We start from the raw sequence: 19,001 nt of genomic DNA, 5'->3' as shown, positions 1-19,001 counted from the left end.
TACATACAAAAGTATAGCTAAAACACAAAAATCTAAAGAATGGATTCGAATTAATTTTTAATTCGAATGGAGGCCCATAAATTTATTTGAAACATAGCTTCGGTTACGGTAGAAAAGTTTTGGTTCACTTTAGCGTCACCGTGTTTGCACAAAAACGTCGTGGACAAGAATTCTAGAATTCTCCATGAGATTTTTGCCCAAAATTTTTTGTTTGGGCCTAAAGTTTTTCTTTTTTCTCTGTTTTTCTGTATGTTTTGTAGTTTTCAATAGATCTGAAAATGTGTGAATGCTACACGAACTATCTTTTAGTAATTACTCATCATTCGCAATCTAGCAAAGGCCCTCCTATATTAATTCAAATAATTTTTTCTAGGAGTTGAAACATGAGCAATGAGAAGCAGCAATGGGACGACGCCTACTGTCTTGCTGAGGAGATGCATGATGCAGGAAGACCGTTCAAACGCGAAGAATTAAATATTGCTGATCAGTTTATATGCTCTCGTTTCTCCACAATCTTTGAATATGATCCGTACAAAGGTAAATATTGTTAACACTGGATTCTCATGTGAAACCAAGCTTACTTTCAGACACATATGGTTTTCGCAATCAAGAGCTAACGCATGCCATACCTGTAAAGTCAAAATGCCGCCATATCAGTGATGTGGATATTTTGGAGCTGAAGAAGAACACTGCCAACGCGGACATCCGTTTCCCGTCCTATTTAAATGTGGGATTTCTATATCGAATGATAAAATGTATAACTTTAATTTTAGATCTGCCCGGTTTATGCGATGCACCCGTTTACCGTCTTAGCCTTCGATCTGTCCAAACCCGTTCCGATGGGAATGAATGCTTCAATGGAAAACGCGGCACCAAACATGAAGAGTCCTACTGAAGCCGAAATCACCCCTGGCACCATCTATATCTTCAAGCACCGAGATAACAAGTGTTATCGCTGCGTCATCCTATTTGAAGATGGAGACAACAACGTTTCAGACGCTGATCGCAAATACATGGTGGCATTCCTTGATACTCCTCAGGTCGTCTCGGTCAAACTGAAAACACTTTTTCATCTTGGCAAATTCACGATCGAATCCTATCCTTGTGCTCTTTACTGTTGTCGAGCTGTCGGAATTTTGGAAATTCGTAAGGACTTCGGAGCAGATTTGAATGGACAGATCAACGAATTTTATAAAGATAAAGTCAAGCGAAAATCTGGAGTTCATGCACTCATTTATAAAAAGGATGATAGAGGAGATAAGCTTATCTTCGATTGCCCTTCCATTCTCGGAACATCAATGACAATGGCACTTGAAATCAAAGACGTTATTGGACACCGATCTGTTGCAGAAAATGACCCCACGGCTTTATCATATGACGAACTTGTTTCAAAACAACTGCCAACGGTGGATATTGATGACCACAATAGTTCGGTCGTGTGAGTTATTACTAATCCATAATAAAAAATTTTAAATCACCGATTTTCAGGCTGGATTTGGAAGAGAGTGTGATTGCGCAGGAGCTCGGAAGTACCAATGGTGCTGATTGTCCATGTAATAATGACAATATTGACGATTTCATGCAGTCACAAAGACAAAATCCACTTGATAACAATCGTGACAATTGGGATCGTATAAACGAGTCAAGATCGAGCATGCAATCTTTTGCCATCAACCAGTCCCAGGCTATAACTGCGAATCCGACTCCACAGCCAACATTCGATGAGTCTTCAGGAGAAGTCCAAACGATTCCGGAATCAATCAACAACCTTGCATTGAACGGAAGATATTTGGAAGATGGGAGGGGTACCGAAGAAATAAGAGAGGAGCGATCTGTTGAATCTCGCCAAATCGGAAACCAGGTGGTTAGTCAAGCCAGTTGTAACTATCTCGAGGCTCGACAAAATTCAACACAGACCGCGAATGCGGAATCTGTTTGTGCCATAATTTCTGAAAGCCATGCTGCTTTGCCGACGGATATTCAAGTTATTCCTTCACAACATGTGTTAAACGAAAACAATCATACAGTTCTTCCATCAGTGGCTCCAATAATAAGAAATGCAACCGGTCATTCCCACATATTTGGCCGTCAAATTCCATCACCAGCTTTTAGAAGAGGTTTGTGCGTTTGAGAATGTATGAGAAAAATTTTATAAATTTTTAGAGTCACTGAGTTCAGGAAATTCAATTCAAGTCGCAACATTTGCTGCGACAACTGGACCGTGCGGATCGAACACATCTAGACCAACTGCTCAGAACACGGCGAACTCGAGCATAAATCAGGTATTGTTTCTAATAATAACTAGTGAAAATAACAATGTTTAAATTTCAGGATATGAGCATCTCGAATTCTTCGACTAACGCTCGATTGATAACAATTGCTCAAGACAATTTGAACGACACTGAAAACTGGCCAAACTCTGAAAGAGAGCAATCCGCAACTGAAATGGAGAGCGGAGCAGAAGCAACAACAAGTACAGTTTTTTTAGGCCACTTCAAAAATATTTTTATCTCCATTCTTTCAAAAATAGCAGCTTGGAAGGCTCTTTATTCATATTTTCATTAAAGAAACCTTGGCTGAAACCAATATGCTTCATTACTAACAACAATTTTTCAGATTCTGCTGTTGATGAGTTCGCGCAAGTATCCGATGATATGAAGGGCCTGGCAGACAGTATGATCAACTTTTTGCGACTTACGGCCAACTCAAATAATCAAGATGCCTTCAAAGCCAACATTTTCGCCATGGAGCTCGTATGTTTCTGAATGAATAAAACTCGGGCCAAGCAGAAAATGCTCAAATTTCAGATCTCCACTAAGATTCCGAACCAGCTCACCAAACGCTTCTTTACGTTGAAAATCGCAGAGGCGAAATCACTGGCGGAAGGATTCAATTAGAGACATTTCTTGTATGACTTTCGTTTTACCCTAGATTCCATAGTTTTCTCCCAAATTATAAATGCATACTCCCCTTCAAACTTTTATAATTTACTCCCGCATTCCACTAGTGTATATTATTTATTTTTTGTGAATCCCTTCTCCCTACTTGTTACGAGCAATACGATTTCCTGTTTCTAATCGTCTGATTTAATTTAGACGTAACTTTTCGGGAAGTTATGGGGTTATTCAAGTAGTGTCGGAAAATTAAAAAGTGTATTTAAATACATATTTTGCCTTATTCAAGTAACAATAAAAACATGTATTTAAATACATTTGTGACGTAATTTTTCGACATTTTCCTACACTTTTTTACAGTAGTAAAAAAGCGCTCGAAATGGACAATCGCGGCGGGACCCATTCGATGAAAAGTCGGTGTCCCTTTAACAATCGATATTGCGGAGGCCTTTTTCAGGGATTTTTTCGATTTTTTCATATATTTCGTTTGTTTCTCTTTAAAATCAGTTATAAAAAAATTAAATATTGAGTTCTTCTTTCAGAATACAAGCGATTTTTACCAAAATTATAGGTTTTTACTGCCAAAATTAGCGAAAATGTCTGAAATACTTCATTTTACAATTTTACCCACTTGATTCTTGTTTCATTCTGTTTTATTTTGAAGAAAAACTTATTTTAATTCAAAAAACTTTTCAGTAATCGTCCCAATCAACAAGCTCACTCTTCAACAGTTCGAGATGCTCAACACGTGTGCTCAATATGTTCAAACGGGATCACAGAAGCTCACTCGAGAAGCTAACTACGTTATCACGGAGGTTAGGTTGTTTTAAAGTTTCTAAACTCCTGTTTAGTTAACATTTAAATGTTTCAGATGATCCCTATCTCGGCCACTCAACATGGTTCGTGTCTACATCGGTCGTTTCCCAAATAGAGCATCCGATCATGATGCCGAGCACTTCTTCTGCGGATATGAAAAGCTGCCTGATGCCATAATGAAGAACATATTTGGTGTTGGTTGTAAGATAACTATTCTCATCAGAAACCCTCTAGAATGTTATAATTTCAGGATTTTCAAGATCGGAGCGATGCTGACGACATCATTTTTGATGAGCAGAGAAGAATTTTGCTTGTGGAGAAGCTGAAGAACGCGAAGGAATACCCAACAATTAATCACGATTAGCTAGCTTGCTAGCTCACAGATATGGGTAAAAACGATTTCGTACAATAAATTGAATCAAATATATTAATTTTCAGAAGCTCAATGGCAGGTTGGCTCCGTGATCGGCTGGTCCCTTCGATGTCTGATTGCAGTTCATTGCTTCAGAGAGCAGCGGCGGAGTTTTATCAAAATAAGATGGTTTAATAGTTTTCAAATTTGTTCGAAAAATATTAAATTATTTCCAGAGCGATCCGCTTTGCAATTGGGATCAATTGAATCCGGAGCATGTCTCAATGGTGGCCGCTCGAATCGCCAAGTTTTCCAAGAGAAGTCGGATCTCTATAATTCTAGTTTTGCATTTAAAAAATTTATGAATTTTCCACTTGTTATTATAAGAAAAAAAAATGAATCAATTAATTAATTATTCTTCGTTTCCTTTTTTCAGGTTTAGTCAGTTTCTTCAATATATTTAGAGCTTTCACAAATTACGCAGTCAATCTTCTATTTCTAAATATTTTCTATCTCCGATGCAGTCAAAATTCTAAAAACTGCTAATTCTTTTTGATTTATTACCCTATGGATGTAGTTTTACAGCTCGGAAATGAGTTCCGACTCAGATTCTGACTTTGGCAAAGAAGCTTCAAAAACACCCAAACGAAGGATCACTGATTGCCTGTTTGATAGCGACGACGAAGTTCTCGAGTCACCGGGAAGGGAAGAACTCAGAAAGCTATTGCTTTCTGATTATGAGGATGTAGGATCAGTTACGATAGATACGCCAAAGCTAAAAAATCGGAATGTTCGCCTTCGTGGAGCAGGTCGGCCACAGAAAGGTGGCGATGATTATAAAGATGTAAGAATTCTTCGTAGTTTTTCTTTAAAAATTGAAAAATTCAGTATGGAAGAAGCGAAATGGAACAGTTTCTTCGTCTTGTCTCGGACAAGCCTTTTCTGTGGCACACAAAAGATTCGGATTTTCACAGAAAAAAAGAGAAAGGGATGCCTGCGTGGGCCGAAATCGAGAGGACTTGCAATACGTTTATGGGAAAAGGAAGAACTCCAGGTAAAGGCATTATAAGTTAGCAATTTATGGACTTCGTTTTCAGGAAAAACTGCTGCTGCTCTTTTCAAAAAAATGGCTACAACCTACAAATCTCATTTGACACGAATCCAAAAGGCTCCATCAGGATCCGCCGTGACACCAAAGAAAGATCTGTTCTGTTATGCCGAGTTGATGTCCTTTATGGATGAAGATATCACTCACAGAGCACCAACATGGTTCGTGGAAAAGACATTAAAATATTATTTTCAACTCCAATTTTACAGTTCCTTTATCGTCGGAGCCGGACCTGATGTTGATGTTCTTCCAACTGAGACGAGCTCTTCAAAAAAAAAATGATCAGAAAAAAGAGCACAGAAAATCAAAAAGTGGCTATTCGAGGGAAGAAGCAATGGAAGATGCTCAATTTTTAATGAAGAATTTTATGAAGCAAGATGATGATGATGTCAAATGTGGAAGCCGAGTGTGCCAAGCTTTTGAGAAAAGTGTAGATGGTATATCACACAGTGATGCCAGTTTGATGGAGTACCAAGTTCTGAAATTTATTGAAAACCTCAAGGCAAAAGAGAATCAAAACGCTGACAGCTTCCGCCCAACTACCCAATTTGCTCCTCCTTCATATAATTCGCAGCCAATGAGTTATTATTCTGTTCCACACCCACAACACTATAATACTTATCCACAATTTCCTCAGTATCATCAAGACCCACCGTTTCCATATCCAAATATACCTTCGTCGTCTCAGTGTAATGCTTCTTCATCATCTTCATCTCAGAATTCTGATCTTCATGATTTGAGCCATTTTTCTTACAGTAGAGATTCAAACTCTTTGTATCAGTTAAAAAAAGAGTAGAATCGTATATTTTGCATATTATTTGCTTTCGTTATCACTTTCATTTTAAAAGTGTTATTTGTTTTGTTTTCTGTTGTGGCATAAATTGTTAATTTAATTAATTGATTCATTTTTTTTTCTTATAATAACAAGTGGAAAATTCATAAATTTTTTAAATGCAAAACTAGAATTATAGAGATCCGACTTCTCTTGGAAAACTTGGCGATTCGAGCGGCCACCATTGAGACATGCTCCGGATTCAATTGATCCCAATTGCAAAGCGGATCGCTCTGGAAATAATTTAATATTTTTCGAACAAATTTGAAAACTATTAAACCATCTTATTTTGATAAAACTCCGCCGCTGCTCTCTGAAGCAATGAACTGCAATCAGACATCGAAGGGACCAGCCGATCACGGAGCCAACCTGCCATTGAGCTTCTGAAAATTAATATATTTGATTCAATTTATTGTACGAAATCGTTTTTACCCATATCTGTGAGCTAGCAAGCTAGCTAATCGTGATTAATTGTTGGGTATTCCTTCGCGTTCTTCAGCTTCTCCACAAGCAAAATTCTTCTCTGCTCATCAAAAATGATGTCGTCAGCATCGCTCCGATCTTGAAAATCCTGAAATTATAACATTCTAGAGGGTTTCTGATGAGAATAGTTATCTTACAACCAACACCAAATATGTTCTTCATTATGGCATCAGGCAGCTTTTCATATCCGCAGAAGAAGTGCTCGGCATCATGATCGGATGCTCTATTTGGGAAACGACCGATGTAGACACGAACCATGTTGAGTGGCCGAGATAGGGATCATCTGAAACATTTAAATGTTAACTAAACAGGAGTTTAGAAACTTTAAAACAACCTAACCTCCGTGATAACGTAGTTAGCTTCTCGAGTGAGCTTCTGTGATCCCGTTTGAACATATTGAGCACACGTGTTGAGCATCTCGAACTGTTGAAGAGTGAGCTTGTTGATTGGGACGATTACTGAAAAGTTTTTTGAATTAAAATAAGTTTTTCTTCAAAATAAAACAGAATGAAACAAGAATCAAGTGGGTAAAATTGTAAAATGAAGTATTTCAGACATTTTCGCTAATTTTGGCAGTAAAAACCTATAATTTTGGTAAAAATCGCTTGTATTCTGAAAGAAGAACTCAATATTTAATTTTTTTATAACTGATTTTAAAGAGAAACAAACGAAATATATGAAAAAATCGAAAAAATCCCTGAAAAAGGCCTCCGCAATATCGATTGTTAAAGGGACACCGACTTTTCATCGAATGGGTCCCGCCGCGATTGTCCATTTCGAGCGCTTTTCGCGATTTTTTACTACTGTAAAAAAGTGTAGGAAAATGTCGAAAAATGTCGAAAAATTACGTCACAAATGTATTTAAATACATGTTTTTATTGTTACTTGAATAAGGCAAAATATGTATTTAAATACACTTTTTAATTTTCCGACACTACTTGAATAACCCCATTACATGTAATACATAGTTCCTTGTTGTGCTTTCAGAAGAACAGTGTTGTTCTTAACTATTTTTCATAAAGATCTGAGATAAACTTATGAACACCGATTATCTAGCTGATTCGGAATGCTTAATAAAAATTCTCCCGATTTTCATTGTAACAAAAACAATAAGTGAGATTTTCGGAGACGGCTCTGACGACATGTTATCACAGCGTGGTGCTCCTTCGGTGCTTTGCAGCTTTTTATCTCACCGAGGTGCCATCTACTCATATTTCAGGTTCTTCCTCTCTTTCTCTCTTCCCCCATCATCTTCCTTGTCGAAACGACTACACGGATCACACATTTGACATTTGATTGATTGACTTTTAACAACTTTTCACATCCTGCAAATTTAGTTTTAAGCTACTTAAATTCTTACAGTTTGAAGAACTTTATTTTTCTGCCCCGAGAACCTAAACAACATTGAATTCATTCACGTGAACAGAATTCATTTGTTGAAATTTCAAAATATTCTTCTAACTCGTCAACCAATATTTGCTCATTCATTCACTCACCTCACGTTTGAAAATATTTTTCCACCTGACTTAAGTTTTCAAAGTTTTTATTAGTAAAGTTTTTGGGAGGTCTAGTTATTTTACACGCTAACACAAAATTATGAAATGATATCTATTTAAATTAGTTTAAAAAAAATGATAAAGTTGAATTAAAACGAAGAAAATTTATGAACAATTATAATTAAATTATCGTACTTTCCCCATCTTTTGGGAGGCCTTCTTATTGGCGCACGGATTTATTCAAATGGGTCTCGGTGCGCAAAAGAGGCTATGGTAGATTTTTTGCTGAAGTTTTGCTGCATTTTTCAATGAAATTATTTTTCTCGAATTGTGTCGTTTTCTTTTAAAATTTTTTAAAAATCAGTTTCATAAACGAGCTCGTCTCGTATGAGAAAGAAGTCGCGATCAGTCGCAAAAGTTAAAAAAAACCACCATAAACTTTTTCCAGGCCTTCATTCCGAGATGATAAACTTTTAGGGTGGCAAAGGTTCTTTGGGGGCAAAGTATCCAGTAGACAAACTGGGGTGTATCTTGGGGGGCATATCTTTGGTGACAACCTTTTTTTCAACTAGATTTTTATATGTATTTTTCAACTAATTTTTGTTCACATTTTTCTGGAATAAGTTTTTTAATGCAATTTTCAATCGATTTTCGGTTATAATTCCCTCACAATTGAATGTATGAACGATGGTCTTTTGGGAAAAGCTGTAAAACGTCCAACTAACTTGGAATATCGTGAAGCTCTTCCTGATGGTCTGAACCTTCAGCTCCGAAGGATCACATGGGTACCTTCTGATGATCTGATCCTTCAGATAAGAAGGATCGTAAGGGTACCTTCTGATGGTCTGATCCTTTAGCTCCAAAGGATCACGAGGCTCTTCCTGATGTTCTGATCCTTCAGCTCTAAAAGAACATGAGGCTCTGCCTGATGTTCTGAACCTTCAGCTCCGAAGGATCACATGGGTACCTTCTGATGATCTGATCCTTCAGATAAGAAGGATCGTAAGGGTACCTCCTGATGGTCTGATCCTTCAGCTGGTTTTTCAAGTTGAGCATAGGGTCTTTTAATTTTTTGAGCATAGAAAATCATGAAAGCTGCCTGTTCCTTGTATCCTGGATCGAAATAGACGTATCTGGTCTAAAATATTTCCTGAAAAGTGATCATTTCATGTCCATCGTGTGTTTCTCTGTATTTTGAACCAGAAAGTTGAACAAAATGTTAATATTATATCGAAAAATGGAACAAATACAAATAAATTTTAGGCCTAATCAAATTTCCTCCGGATATTGTTTTTTTGTCATGATTATATGTTTCTAAATTTTTTATAATGTGTTTTATAACAAAATTCGTCATTATTTCCTTCATTTCAAGCAAAATTTAACAGTTCGAGCTGAAAAATAGATGTTGCAAAAATTTAATTCGTTTCGATGAATACGGTATACGGTCGGTGTTTGCGTACTTTGGCGTTTGCGTATGAAGCATCCTATTTGACGCACGAAACTTTCAATGAAATTTAATGCAAATTCTGCATCGAAAAGGACATTACGATGGAAATAATGACGAATTTAATTATAAAACACATTATAAAAAATTTAAAAACATATAATCATGACAAAAAAACAATATCCGGAAAAAATTTGATTAGGCCTAAAATTTATTTTTTATTTTTTTCCATTTATCGATTCAATATTAACATTTTTGTTCGACTTTCTAGCTCAAAATTCATAGAAACTCACGATGGACATGAAATGATCACTTTTCAGGAAATATTTTAGGCCAGATACGTCTATTTCGATCCTGGATACAAGGAACAGGCAGCTTTCATGATTTTCTATGCTCAAAAAATTAAAAGACCCTATGCTCAACTTGAAAAACCGATAAAAATAGTCAAATGACCTCAATTCCTTGAAGAAATTCTTGTTGAGAGATATTACTGTTTGTTGAATGTCGATCATACTCGTGCGAACTAAGTTTTATAATAGCCTTCGATGAGGCTCGCCGACTTTCGCATAGCTGGTGTAGTGGTAGTGAGCGCACTTTGCATCCTACAGGTCCCAGGTTCGAACTTCGTCTGACAAACTTTTTTTTATTTTGACGGACAGTCCTGAATACACCTACTGAACATGTTTAATAGTCCATAGGGCTCTATTTCACTATTCCTTACATCAGTTTTCGGTAATTTTTGTTTGTCCACCAAGATACTTTGTCACCCAAAAGTTTGTCATCGCGGAGAATTTATCATTATTTGGTAGAAGCTGATTATCATGTATAGTTATACTGTTTCTTGAAAGTTTTCGGTCCTATCATGATAAATTTGAACTATTCTTTAAAGAATGAAGAATAACAAAAAAAATTTCGAGTTTTTTTTCAAAATTTTTTTTTTCAAATTTTGTCAAAAATCCATATGATCCGTCGAAGCTGAAGGATCAGAACATCAGGAGGTACCCATGTGATCATTCGGCTCTGAAAGATCAGATCATCAGGCAGAGCCTCATGTTCTTTTGGAGCTGAAGGATCAGACCATCAGGAGGTACCCTTACGATCCTTCTTATCTGAAGGATCAGATCATCAGAAGGTACCCATGTGATCCTTCGGATCGGAAGGATCAGATCATCAGGCAGAGCCTCATGTTCTTTTAGAGCTGAAGGATCAGACCATCAGGAGGTACCCTTACGATCCTTCTTATCTGAAGGATCAGAACATCAGAAGGTACCCATGTGATCCTTCGGAGCTGAAGGTTCAGAACATCAGGAAGAGCGTCGTGATCCTTTGGAGCTAAAGGATCAGACCATCAGAAGGTACCCTTACGATCCTTCTTATCTGAAGGATCAGAACATCAGAAGGTACCCATGTGATCCTTCGGAGCTGAAGGTTCAGAACATCAGGAAGAGCCTCGTGATCCTTTGGAGCTGAAGTATCAGACCATCAGGAGGTACCCTTACGATCCTTCTTATCTGAAGGATCAGAACATCAGAAGGTACCCATGTGATCCTTCGGAGCTGAAGGTTCAGAACATCAGGAAGAGCGTCGTGATCCTTTGGAGCTGAAGGATCAGAACATCAGAAGGTACCCTTGTGATCCTTCGGAGCTGAAGGAACAGAACATCAGGAAGAGCCTCGTGATCCTTTGGAGCTAAAGGATCAGACCATCAGAAGGTACCCTTACGATCCTTCTTATCTGAAGGATCAGAACATCAGAAGGTACCCATGTGATCCTTCGGAGCTGAAGGATCAGACCATCAGGAAGAGCTTCACGATATTCCAAGTTAGTTGGACGTTTTACAGCTTTTCCCAAAAGACCATCGTTCATACATTCAATTGTGAGGGAATTATAACCGAAAATCGATTGAAAATTGCATTAAAAAACTTATTCCAGAAAAATGTGAACAAAAATTAGTTGAAAAATACATATAAAAATCTAGTTGAAAAAAAGGTTGTCACCAAAGATATGCCCCCCAAGATACACCCCAGTTTGTCTACTGGATACTTTGTCTCCTTGGATACTTTGCCCCCAAAGAACCTTTGCCACCCTAAAAGTTTGTCATCTCGGAATGAAGGCCACTTTTTCCACGCTGAGACCCATCTGAATAAATCCGTGCGCCTTTAAGAAGAAGATGCCAAAATCTAGCGAAACCAAAATAGTATTAATTGGTTAAAAATTAGAAAATATTCAGGTGGTAGTTAAAAAGAAGAATTTTTAAAAAAGATGACCTTTCAAAAACATGAAAATTGAATGCAAACAAAAAACTAAACCATCGTGTATCTAAGAACTGCGATTTCGTACAGCTCTTTCAATGCAACAAAGCTATCAGACAACTTGAATAAGAATATACAACAAATCTGGAAAAGATCACGCCCACATCTGCCGAAAAAGGGACCCATTGCAACCCCTACTAATATGGCCAAGTTCACAATAATACATCATAGTTAAAGAAGTTCGGAAAATACTCAAAATTCTTTGAACATACCAATATGATGAAATGAAAAATCTACCGTTGGACTTTAACAAACAATTTTCAAGGTGTTGCCTAGAGAATTTTTCAAATGAGGCTCCACCCATATCTTGGCTTCTAGCATTTTTCGTGTTATTAAAATTTCTTGAATACTTTTAGAATCTTGCTCTTTGAATTCTTATTTTAACCTTGCAATTAAACATAATAATATTTTATTTGAAAAATGCAATAGTAAGCCTCTTGTCCAAATAAAATATACTTCAATCCTTCTTCTTCTCATTTCCTTCCATTTTCCCAAAAACCTTTCTCTCTCAACCTCCAAAAGCTGCTGTGAAATGCAAAAAAGGTGTATGTTGTCCATTGACCGAGTCAGTTTGTCAACCTCCTCTTCTCAATCCATTTGAGCATGTCCAGGTAATGCAAAAATTCTCCGTTTTTCTCTACGTTTTTCTCCATCTCTTTCACCTCTACACATATATATCCAAAAGTTTTTTTTCCTTTTTTTGCTCAGTTTTTCTTAACTGTCTGTTACCTCTCTGTCTATCTTTATATTTCTTTGACCGGAGAGGAGCTAAAAAGGCATCTTAGGAGGGGCGTGGGGTGAGGATAAAGAGAGAAAAAAGAAAAAGCCCTCCCTTCGTCCCCTGTCCCTTCTTTTGCTCTTCTTGTGTGCTCCTTTCGAGTCTTCTTTTTTCTTCGCATAACTATTAGCCACCCCATCATCACTCTCCTTTTTCTCAGCTTTTCTTCCTTTTTGTCTCTCATTTTGAGAAGATTTCCTCGACTTTTATGTAGATTACTTTTAGTATAGCCGATTAGCTTCAAATTTCAAATTTTGAACTTTTGTCCTGAATTTTGAATGCAAAGGCGAGAAGCTTAATATTCTTAGGTACGGTATCAAAGTTGTTCGCTTGAAAATCAGACTTTAAATATTCAATGTTTTCCTTGAGAGTTCTACAGTCAAATGTTTTATAAAACAAACTTTCAGATGTGGCATTATCGACTGACGACAATTCTTTTAATCATTTCTATAATTCATTCAATTCGAGCAAAACGAAAGCTCAAAGAGCAAGAAATTATTCAAAGAATATTGAAAGACTATGATTGGAGAGTTAGACCACGTGGAATGAATGCCACGTGGCCAGGTGAGTATTTTTAGTTTTTAAATTCAAGAAATTATTGGAATTGAATTCAGAAACCAAGTTAACTAATGAAAAACAAATAGTTATAGTTGTTTTGCATTTTTCTGAAACGCTGACCTATAGCCAAGCAACTCGATTCAGATGGGTCTCACCACGAGAATTACTAAGCACCGAACCTATATGAATTAATCTAGATTTTGAAAACTGTGAAAATACGGTTCTTGAAAATTTACTTTGCTGAATCGGCAGGTTCAGGAGTTTTTTCTGTAAGAAATTGAGTTTTGCACTTGAAAAACCACTTATTGCATAATCCCAAAAAAGTATTTCAAAAGATTTTTGACCCTTGAAAATTTGCAAACCTTGGCAAAAATACAAATTTAAACTTCTATTATGACAGAATTAATTCAAAAACTAAACTATCAGATACCGGTGGACCCGTTCTAGTGACAGTAAACATTTATCTTCGATCAATATCAAAAATTGATGACGTAAATATGGAATACAGTGCTCAATTCACATTCAGAGAAGAATGGACAGATCAAAGATTGGCTTATGAAAGATATGAAGAATCTGGAGATACTGAGGTATTTACTTTAAAAAAATATGTTGTGGGAAATTAAAAGAAATCGAACAAAACGAAGAATATGAAAATGTACTACATTCCATTAGTTTAGGGAACTTTGAAATTTCGACTTGCCAACTTCTCGAAATATTTTGTCTTTTTGAGAAATATAGTATTATTGCGTGTTTGAAGATCTATAATGCTTAAATAATTATGCCCTTAGTCTGATCAAAATATAAGAAATCATTTTTTTGTCGACTTTCAAAATTGTGAAAGTTCAGAAACTCAGAAATAGACACTTTTTAATAAACATTGAACAAAAAAGTCGAAAACATTTTATAGGGTTTTCTTATACATTTTCATTATCTAAACTAACTTCACTAGTCTTTGAACTAATAATATTCATTCATTTCATCATATTCTTTTGGTTTTTTCTCATTGAGGTCTTTTGTAAAAAGAAAGGAAACGACATTTCTTCAGTACATTTTCCTTTTCATTCTATTCTTCAAAAGGATCCAAAAAAGATTTTAGCGTGTGGACTCCTAAATGGACGGAGAAAAGAATGAGGAAGAAGCAAGTTGAAAAGGAGTAGAGTGTATACAAATTCAATTTATGAAAGCATGGATTTGTGGTTTTGAGAAAGGGTCACTTGAACAAATTTTGTTGCCAATGTTTGAGAATAGAGGGTTATTTACAAGATTTTTGTCAAAGTTGATGGGAATTCAGTGGGACACTTGAAAGTTCAATGGTGAAGTTTCACCAGCAAATGAATTATTTCATTCAAATTTTAATTATTTATGTTCTGATTATTTTCATTTGAACATTTTATTGGTTAAACATAATTTCTCAAAAAGTCACATTTTTTGGTTTTTTTTTTTCATTTTTTAGCTTGGCAAATTACCAAAATTCATTGGTTTTTAAAATTTTGAAAAATCTAAATATATTTGGAGTGTTAAATAACTATTTTTAAATTTTTGAAATTACCGTTTCCAACTGAAAAATGCAATTTTCTTTAGGTTTTTGTTCAATCTTTTGTTCGAAAAAATTGATTAAAAAGTTACGTCAGTTTTCAGAATTTCTTGAAGTTAGAGAGTTAGTTTTTAACATTAAAAACCACCAATAAACCAATAAATCATTAAATTCCAGGTTCCACCGTTCGTCGTGTTGGCAACATCTGAAAATGCGGATCAATCTCAACAAATCTGGATGCCAGACACTTTCTTCCAAAATGAAAAGTAAATCAAAAACCTAAACTGGGAAAAGTTTCGAACTCCTTTTTGCAATTGTCGTCATTCACTTCTTTTCAAACTAAAATGACGCATTTTCTCTGTTTTTGCATGCCAGAAACACACATGTATAGAAATTGAAAGAAAAGGAAGAATTTGTGATTTTTTTGCTTATTTTCTAGAAAAAGAGTACCATCCGTTGTTTTTTACTGAACATCTGAGAGAAAAAATATAATCATATTCTGTTCAGCAGTTGGTTAGAACAAAAAAAACTGCGGATAAACAAACTAAAAGTTTATATAATTTGTTTATTTTTTTGAGCGGAATTTTAGAAAACAGAAGAAGTTTCCTCATTTTTCAACGTGCTAAAATTCAATTTAATTCTGAGAATTCCAGGGAAGCACGACGACACTTGATCGACAAACCAAATGTACTTATTAGAATTCATAAAAATGGACAAATCTTGTATTCAGTTCGGTAAGAAATTTCTTCGAAAAATTTCAAAGCAAGAAATTATTCAAAACATTTAGATTATCACTGGTCCTTTCATGTCCAATGTCATTGGAATTCTACCCATTGGATCGACAAAACTGTCTTATTGATTTAGCATCATGTAGGTTTTTCGAATGAAACTGGCAATGTAGATTGGTTTGGCTTATTTCCTACTGAAAACCAATTTGGTTTCCCATATTGCGAACTTTCGACATTAATTAGATGGGGCATCGGTGGGCATTTGAATCGAAGAGATAGTAGCAAACCTTTTATACAGCTTTCAAAAACTAAATGTAATTTTGTCTTCCTCAAAAATCAACCAATCAGAGCCTTCGCGAAATGCTGATTGGTTGAGAGCCCACTATTCAAATTTTGATGGACTTTAATTGCTTGTCATAATGTTAGTTTTTCGTGAATAGATGAATAATCTGAAAATCTTCCAGACGCATATACAACTCAAGATATCAAATATGAATGGAAAGAAAAGAAACCAATCCAACAAAAAGACGGTCTTCGTCAATCACTCCCATCTTTCGAATTACAAGATGTTGTCACTGATTATTGTACTTCTCTCACAAATACAGGTATTTAATTGTCAATAACATAAGCTTGAGCTTCATTCACTCTGTCGCCTCAATGTATAATACTCATGTCCATTTCCCCGAATCAAATGCTTTTTGTCTTTTTGTTCAGGCGAATATTCATGTCTACGTACCCGTATGGTCCTCCGTCGCGAGTTCAGTTACTACTTACTACAGGTCCCTTTGTACTGTCCTTTAAAACTTGTCCCCAATGTCCCATTTCAGCTGTATATTCCAAGTTTCATGCTCGTCATCGTCTCGTGGGTCTCTTTTTGGTTAGATAAGGATTCAGTACCAGCAAGAGTTACGTTAGGTAAGTGAATATTGCAAAAATACAAATACGGAATGTTATGGCATTTATAAAGTTTTGTAATTTGTCATTAATCTTCAGGAGTCACTACACTTCTGACAATGACAACTCAAAGCTCAGGTATCAATGCGAAGCTGCCGCCAGTCAGTTATACAAAGGTTAGATTTTCAAAATTGAATCTATTTTTTATTTATAACTGTTCAATTTGTGTCTAACTGCATTCTGAAGCTTTATCACGTTTGTTACAATAAACACATTTTCAGGCGATCGATGTATGGATCGGAGTGTGCCTCGCATTCATTTTCGGAGCTCTTCTCGAATTTGCTCTTGTTAACTATGCGGCGAGAAAAGATATGACTCAGGTCTCACAACGAATTGTATGTTTATTTCTTTTCTATACTTTCACACGATTAGATTTCAGAGACAAATGAAACAGCTCCCAACAGAAGGGTACAGACCTTTATCGGCTTCACAAGGAAGATCGTCGTTTTGTTGTAGAATCTTTGTGAGGAGATACAAGGAAAGATCTAAACGAATTGATGTTGTCTCCAGATTGGTGAGTTTTGTGTTTCGTATAATATTCTAAGGACTCTTCACGCATAGAAAGTTGTTTTAACAATTGAACGGCGTTGATTTACCAAAAGTTCTAATTGACCCTTTTCTGTCCTCCGCGGTGCCGTCAATAGCTTAGCGGAGCAACTAGTTGGTAGAGCGGGGGACTGTTCTTTTTTTTTGTTCATTTTTCAAATCAATTGTTTTTCAGGTCTTCCCAATCGGCTACGCGTGCTTCAACGGTACCTAGTTGATGTGAATGTTATATGTCTAATTCTTGAACTTTTTCAGTGCTTTATTGGGCCGTCTACCTGATGTGAATGCGTGTGCTAAACATTCCCTCATGTCTTCTATATATGTCTTCCTTTATGTGCCTTATCCCCCGGTTTACTTTGAATGTGTTTTCGAATGGACCAAATAATTTTTGTCGACGTATTTAGGTGAATACAGTTGTGCACGGGTCGTTTTGCGTCTTCGCAGAGAATACAGGTAAGACTTTTGATACAAATTGAATTTTGTTTTCCCAAAAAATCTAAACAACTAACTTTTAATTTCAGTTATTATCTCATTCAACTTTACATTCCATGTATTATGCTTGTCGTTGTTTCATGGGTATCTTTCTGGCTTGATAAGGTAAATAAAGTATTGTTTAAAGTTGAAAATCATGTTTATTATTCATTTCAACTATTGAATTAAACATAAAACCCTGTGAAACCCCAAATATCTATGAATTTTGCAGGACGCTGTGCCAGCTCGTGTCTCTTTGGGAGTAACAACACTTCTCACAATGACTACTCAAGCCAGTGGAATTAACTCAAAATTACCGCCTGTTTCTTATATTAAAGTGAGTTTTTTAATTAGGATGAGAGACAAATTTTATGATTAAAAAAGAGTTTCATCCGGACGAGGCACCTCAGATCCGCCCGTTCATCCGTCCTTCTAGCATGATTTTGTCGTTAAAATATATCAAAAAAACGATTGAAAACTGTTGTTTAAAATGTAACAAAGCTTTATTACAATCTCTTTTTCTCAAATTTGTAAAATATTCGCAATGTGAGTGGTCACAATGGATACGCTGCAATTGAGATTAGGGCCAACATAAGTCATTCTTCATTTCTTTTCGCTATCTTGTTAGATTTAAAACGAATAACAATAATCTAACTAAGTCATAGACGGGTCTCAAATATCTTGAAAATATCCCATATTTCAGGCTGTTGATGTATGGATCGGAGTGTGTCTTGCATTCATTTTTGGAGCTCTTCTCGAATATGCAGTTGTCAATTATTACGGAAGAAAAGAATTTTTGAGAAAGGTTAATAATCGTGGAGTTGTGTAAATGTGTCGAATTCTAATCAGGACTTGAAAATTGAGTATTTTTGACAGTTTTGAGTAATAATTTCAAAAACTAACTTCTTCATTATTTCCAACGAAAAATTTTCAGAAATTCTGATCCAATATATTGGAGCATTTTCCAGTAACATACAATTTTCAGGAAAAGAAGAAAAAAACACGAATTGATGATTGTGTATGTCCATCAGATCGCCCTCCACTTCGATTAGATTTATCAGCATATCGTAGTGTTAAACGATTACCTATTATAAAAAGGTATTTTGAAAATTAAACCAAACTTTTGGATGGTGCATTTCAAAAACACAAATATACTCTAGGGTCTCGCAAGAAAAAACCGACGTTCTGGTTGCCGAGTGAATTTTTTTTTGAATATGTCACAACGCACTTCCTCTTATGTTCCTCTATTATTTCATATTTTATCTTTGAGCAACGTTCTTTTCAAAATGAAAATCAAAACTTCTGTTAAAATACTTGCTCAACTGCATACTTTACAGAATAAGTGAAATTTTATCGACGAATATCGATATTTCTCGAAGGGTTGATTTAATGTCTCGACTCACATTCCCACTCACATTTTTCTCGTTTTTAAGTAAGTTTTTCCTTAGTTTCCAACCCCATTTCAATTTTGAAAATTGCAGTTTTCTACTACGTTGCATATGTGAAACAGAGCCGTGATTAACTACAACAACCATAATATTTAATTGTTAATTATTTTAACACCTACATATTTTATTATTTAAACGTTATATGTTTAATTGTATCAAAAAATAATTCCAAACTCCATGACAAATACACTTTTTTTTGTAAATTTCAGATGTCTGAGAAATGAATCGTTGATTGTTTGATAAACTG

General features: G+C 35.7%; 2 protein-coding genes and 2 non-coding genes across 6 annotated transcripts; 2 read left to right on the top strand and 2 right to left on the bottom strand.

Moving 5' to 3' along the window:
• Positions 1-373: 373 nt before the first annotated feature.
• Positions 374-4,477, top strand: simr-1. Its single transcript, NM_001380434.2, has 13 exons — positions 374-537; positions 588-727; positions 774-1,438; positions 1,489-2,117; positions 2,164-2,282; positions 2,332-2,473; positions 2,617-2,753; positions 2,808-2,908; positions 3,591-3,714; positions 3,766-3,911; positions 3,961-4,099; positions 4,149-4,251; positions 4,299-4,477. The coding sequence occupies exons 1-8, from the start codon at positions 384-386 to the stop codon at positions 2,895-2,897; spliced, it is 2,076 nt and encodes a 691-aa protein (NP_001367306.1). The 5' UTR covers positions 374-383; the 3' UTR covers positions 2,898-2,908; positions 3,591-3,714; positions 3,766-3,911; positions 3,961-4,099; positions 4,149-4,251; positions 4,299-4,477.
• Positions 4,478-12,916: 8,439 nt separating this feature from the next.
• avr-14 lies at positions 12,917-18,996 on the top strand (the record flags this gene model as incomplete). Of its 3 annotated transcripts, NM_001392384.1 has the most annotated exons (19): positions 12,923-13,079; positions 13,500-13,660; positions 14,785-14,873; positions 15,261-15,341; positions 15,395-15,477; positions 15,800-15,940; positions 16,050-16,114; positions 16,163-16,250; positions 16,329-16,405; positions 16,511-16,624; positions 16,669-16,803; positions 17,011-17,041; positions 17,091-17,288; positions 17,357-17,432; positions 17,539-17,643; positions 18,010-18,111; positions 18,292-18,404; positions 18,644-18,738; positions 18,788-18,994. In NM_001392384.1, the coding sequence occupies 13 exons, from the start codon at positions 12,923-12,925 to the stop codon at positions 17,117-17,119; spliced, it is 1,251 nt and encodes a 416-aa protein (NP_001379546.1). In that variant the 3' UTR covers positions 17,120-17,288; positions 17,357-17,432; positions 17,539-17,643; positions 18,010-18,111; positions 18,292-18,404; positions 18,644-18,738; positions 18,788-18,994. The 3 variants fall into 3 exon arrangements, with proteins under 3 accessions (NP_001370303.1, NP_001379546.1, NP_001020963.1); NM_001383181.1 differs by having other exon boundaries at positions 12,917-13,079; positions 15,800-16,250; positions 18,788-18,992; NM_001025792.5 differs by lacking the exons at positions 16,050-16,114; positions 16,163-16,250; positions 16,329-16,405; ... (1 more) ...; positions 16,669-16,803; positions 17,011-17,041 and having other exon boundaries at positions 17,240-17,288; positions 18,788-18,996.
• B0207.15 lies at positions 16,889-16,953 on the bottom strand. Its single transcript, NR_050155.1, has one exon. It is a non-coding gene; the product is annotated as an Unclassified non-coding RNA B0207.15 (non-coding RNA).
• B0207.13 lies at positions 17,280-17,502 on the bottom strand. The gene has a single exon (NR_050154.1). It is a non-coding gene; the product is annotated as an Unclassified non-coding RNA B0207.13 (non-coding RNA).
• Positions 18,997-19,001: the final 5 nt, after the last annotated feature.

Source organism: Caenorhabditis elegans, chromosome I, assembly GCF_000002985.6.
Source record: "Caenorhabditis elegans chromosome I".
Lineage (NCBI taxonomy): Eukaryota > Metazoa > Nematoda > Chromadorea > Rhabditida > Rhabditidae > Caenorhabditis > Caenorhabditis elegans.
This window is presented reverse-complemented; position numbering and strand designations above follow the sequence as displayed.

What these genes read in the sequence shown, in the direction of transcription:
- simr-1 (NM_001380434.2), top strand. Translation starts at nt 384, where the DNA reads ATGAGCAATGAGAAGCAGCAATGGGACGACGCCTACTGTCTTGCTGAG. An exon ending in CGAACTCGAGCATAAATCAG is followed by an intron (nt 2,283 to 2,331) that starts GTATTGTTTCTA and finishes TTTAAATTTCAG; the next exon opens with GATATGAGCATCTCGAATTC. An exon ending in ACATTTTCGCCATGGAGCTC is followed by an intron (nt 2,754 to 2,807) that starts GTATGTTTCTGA and finishes CTCAAATTTCAG; the next exon opens with ATCTCCACTAAGATTCCGAA.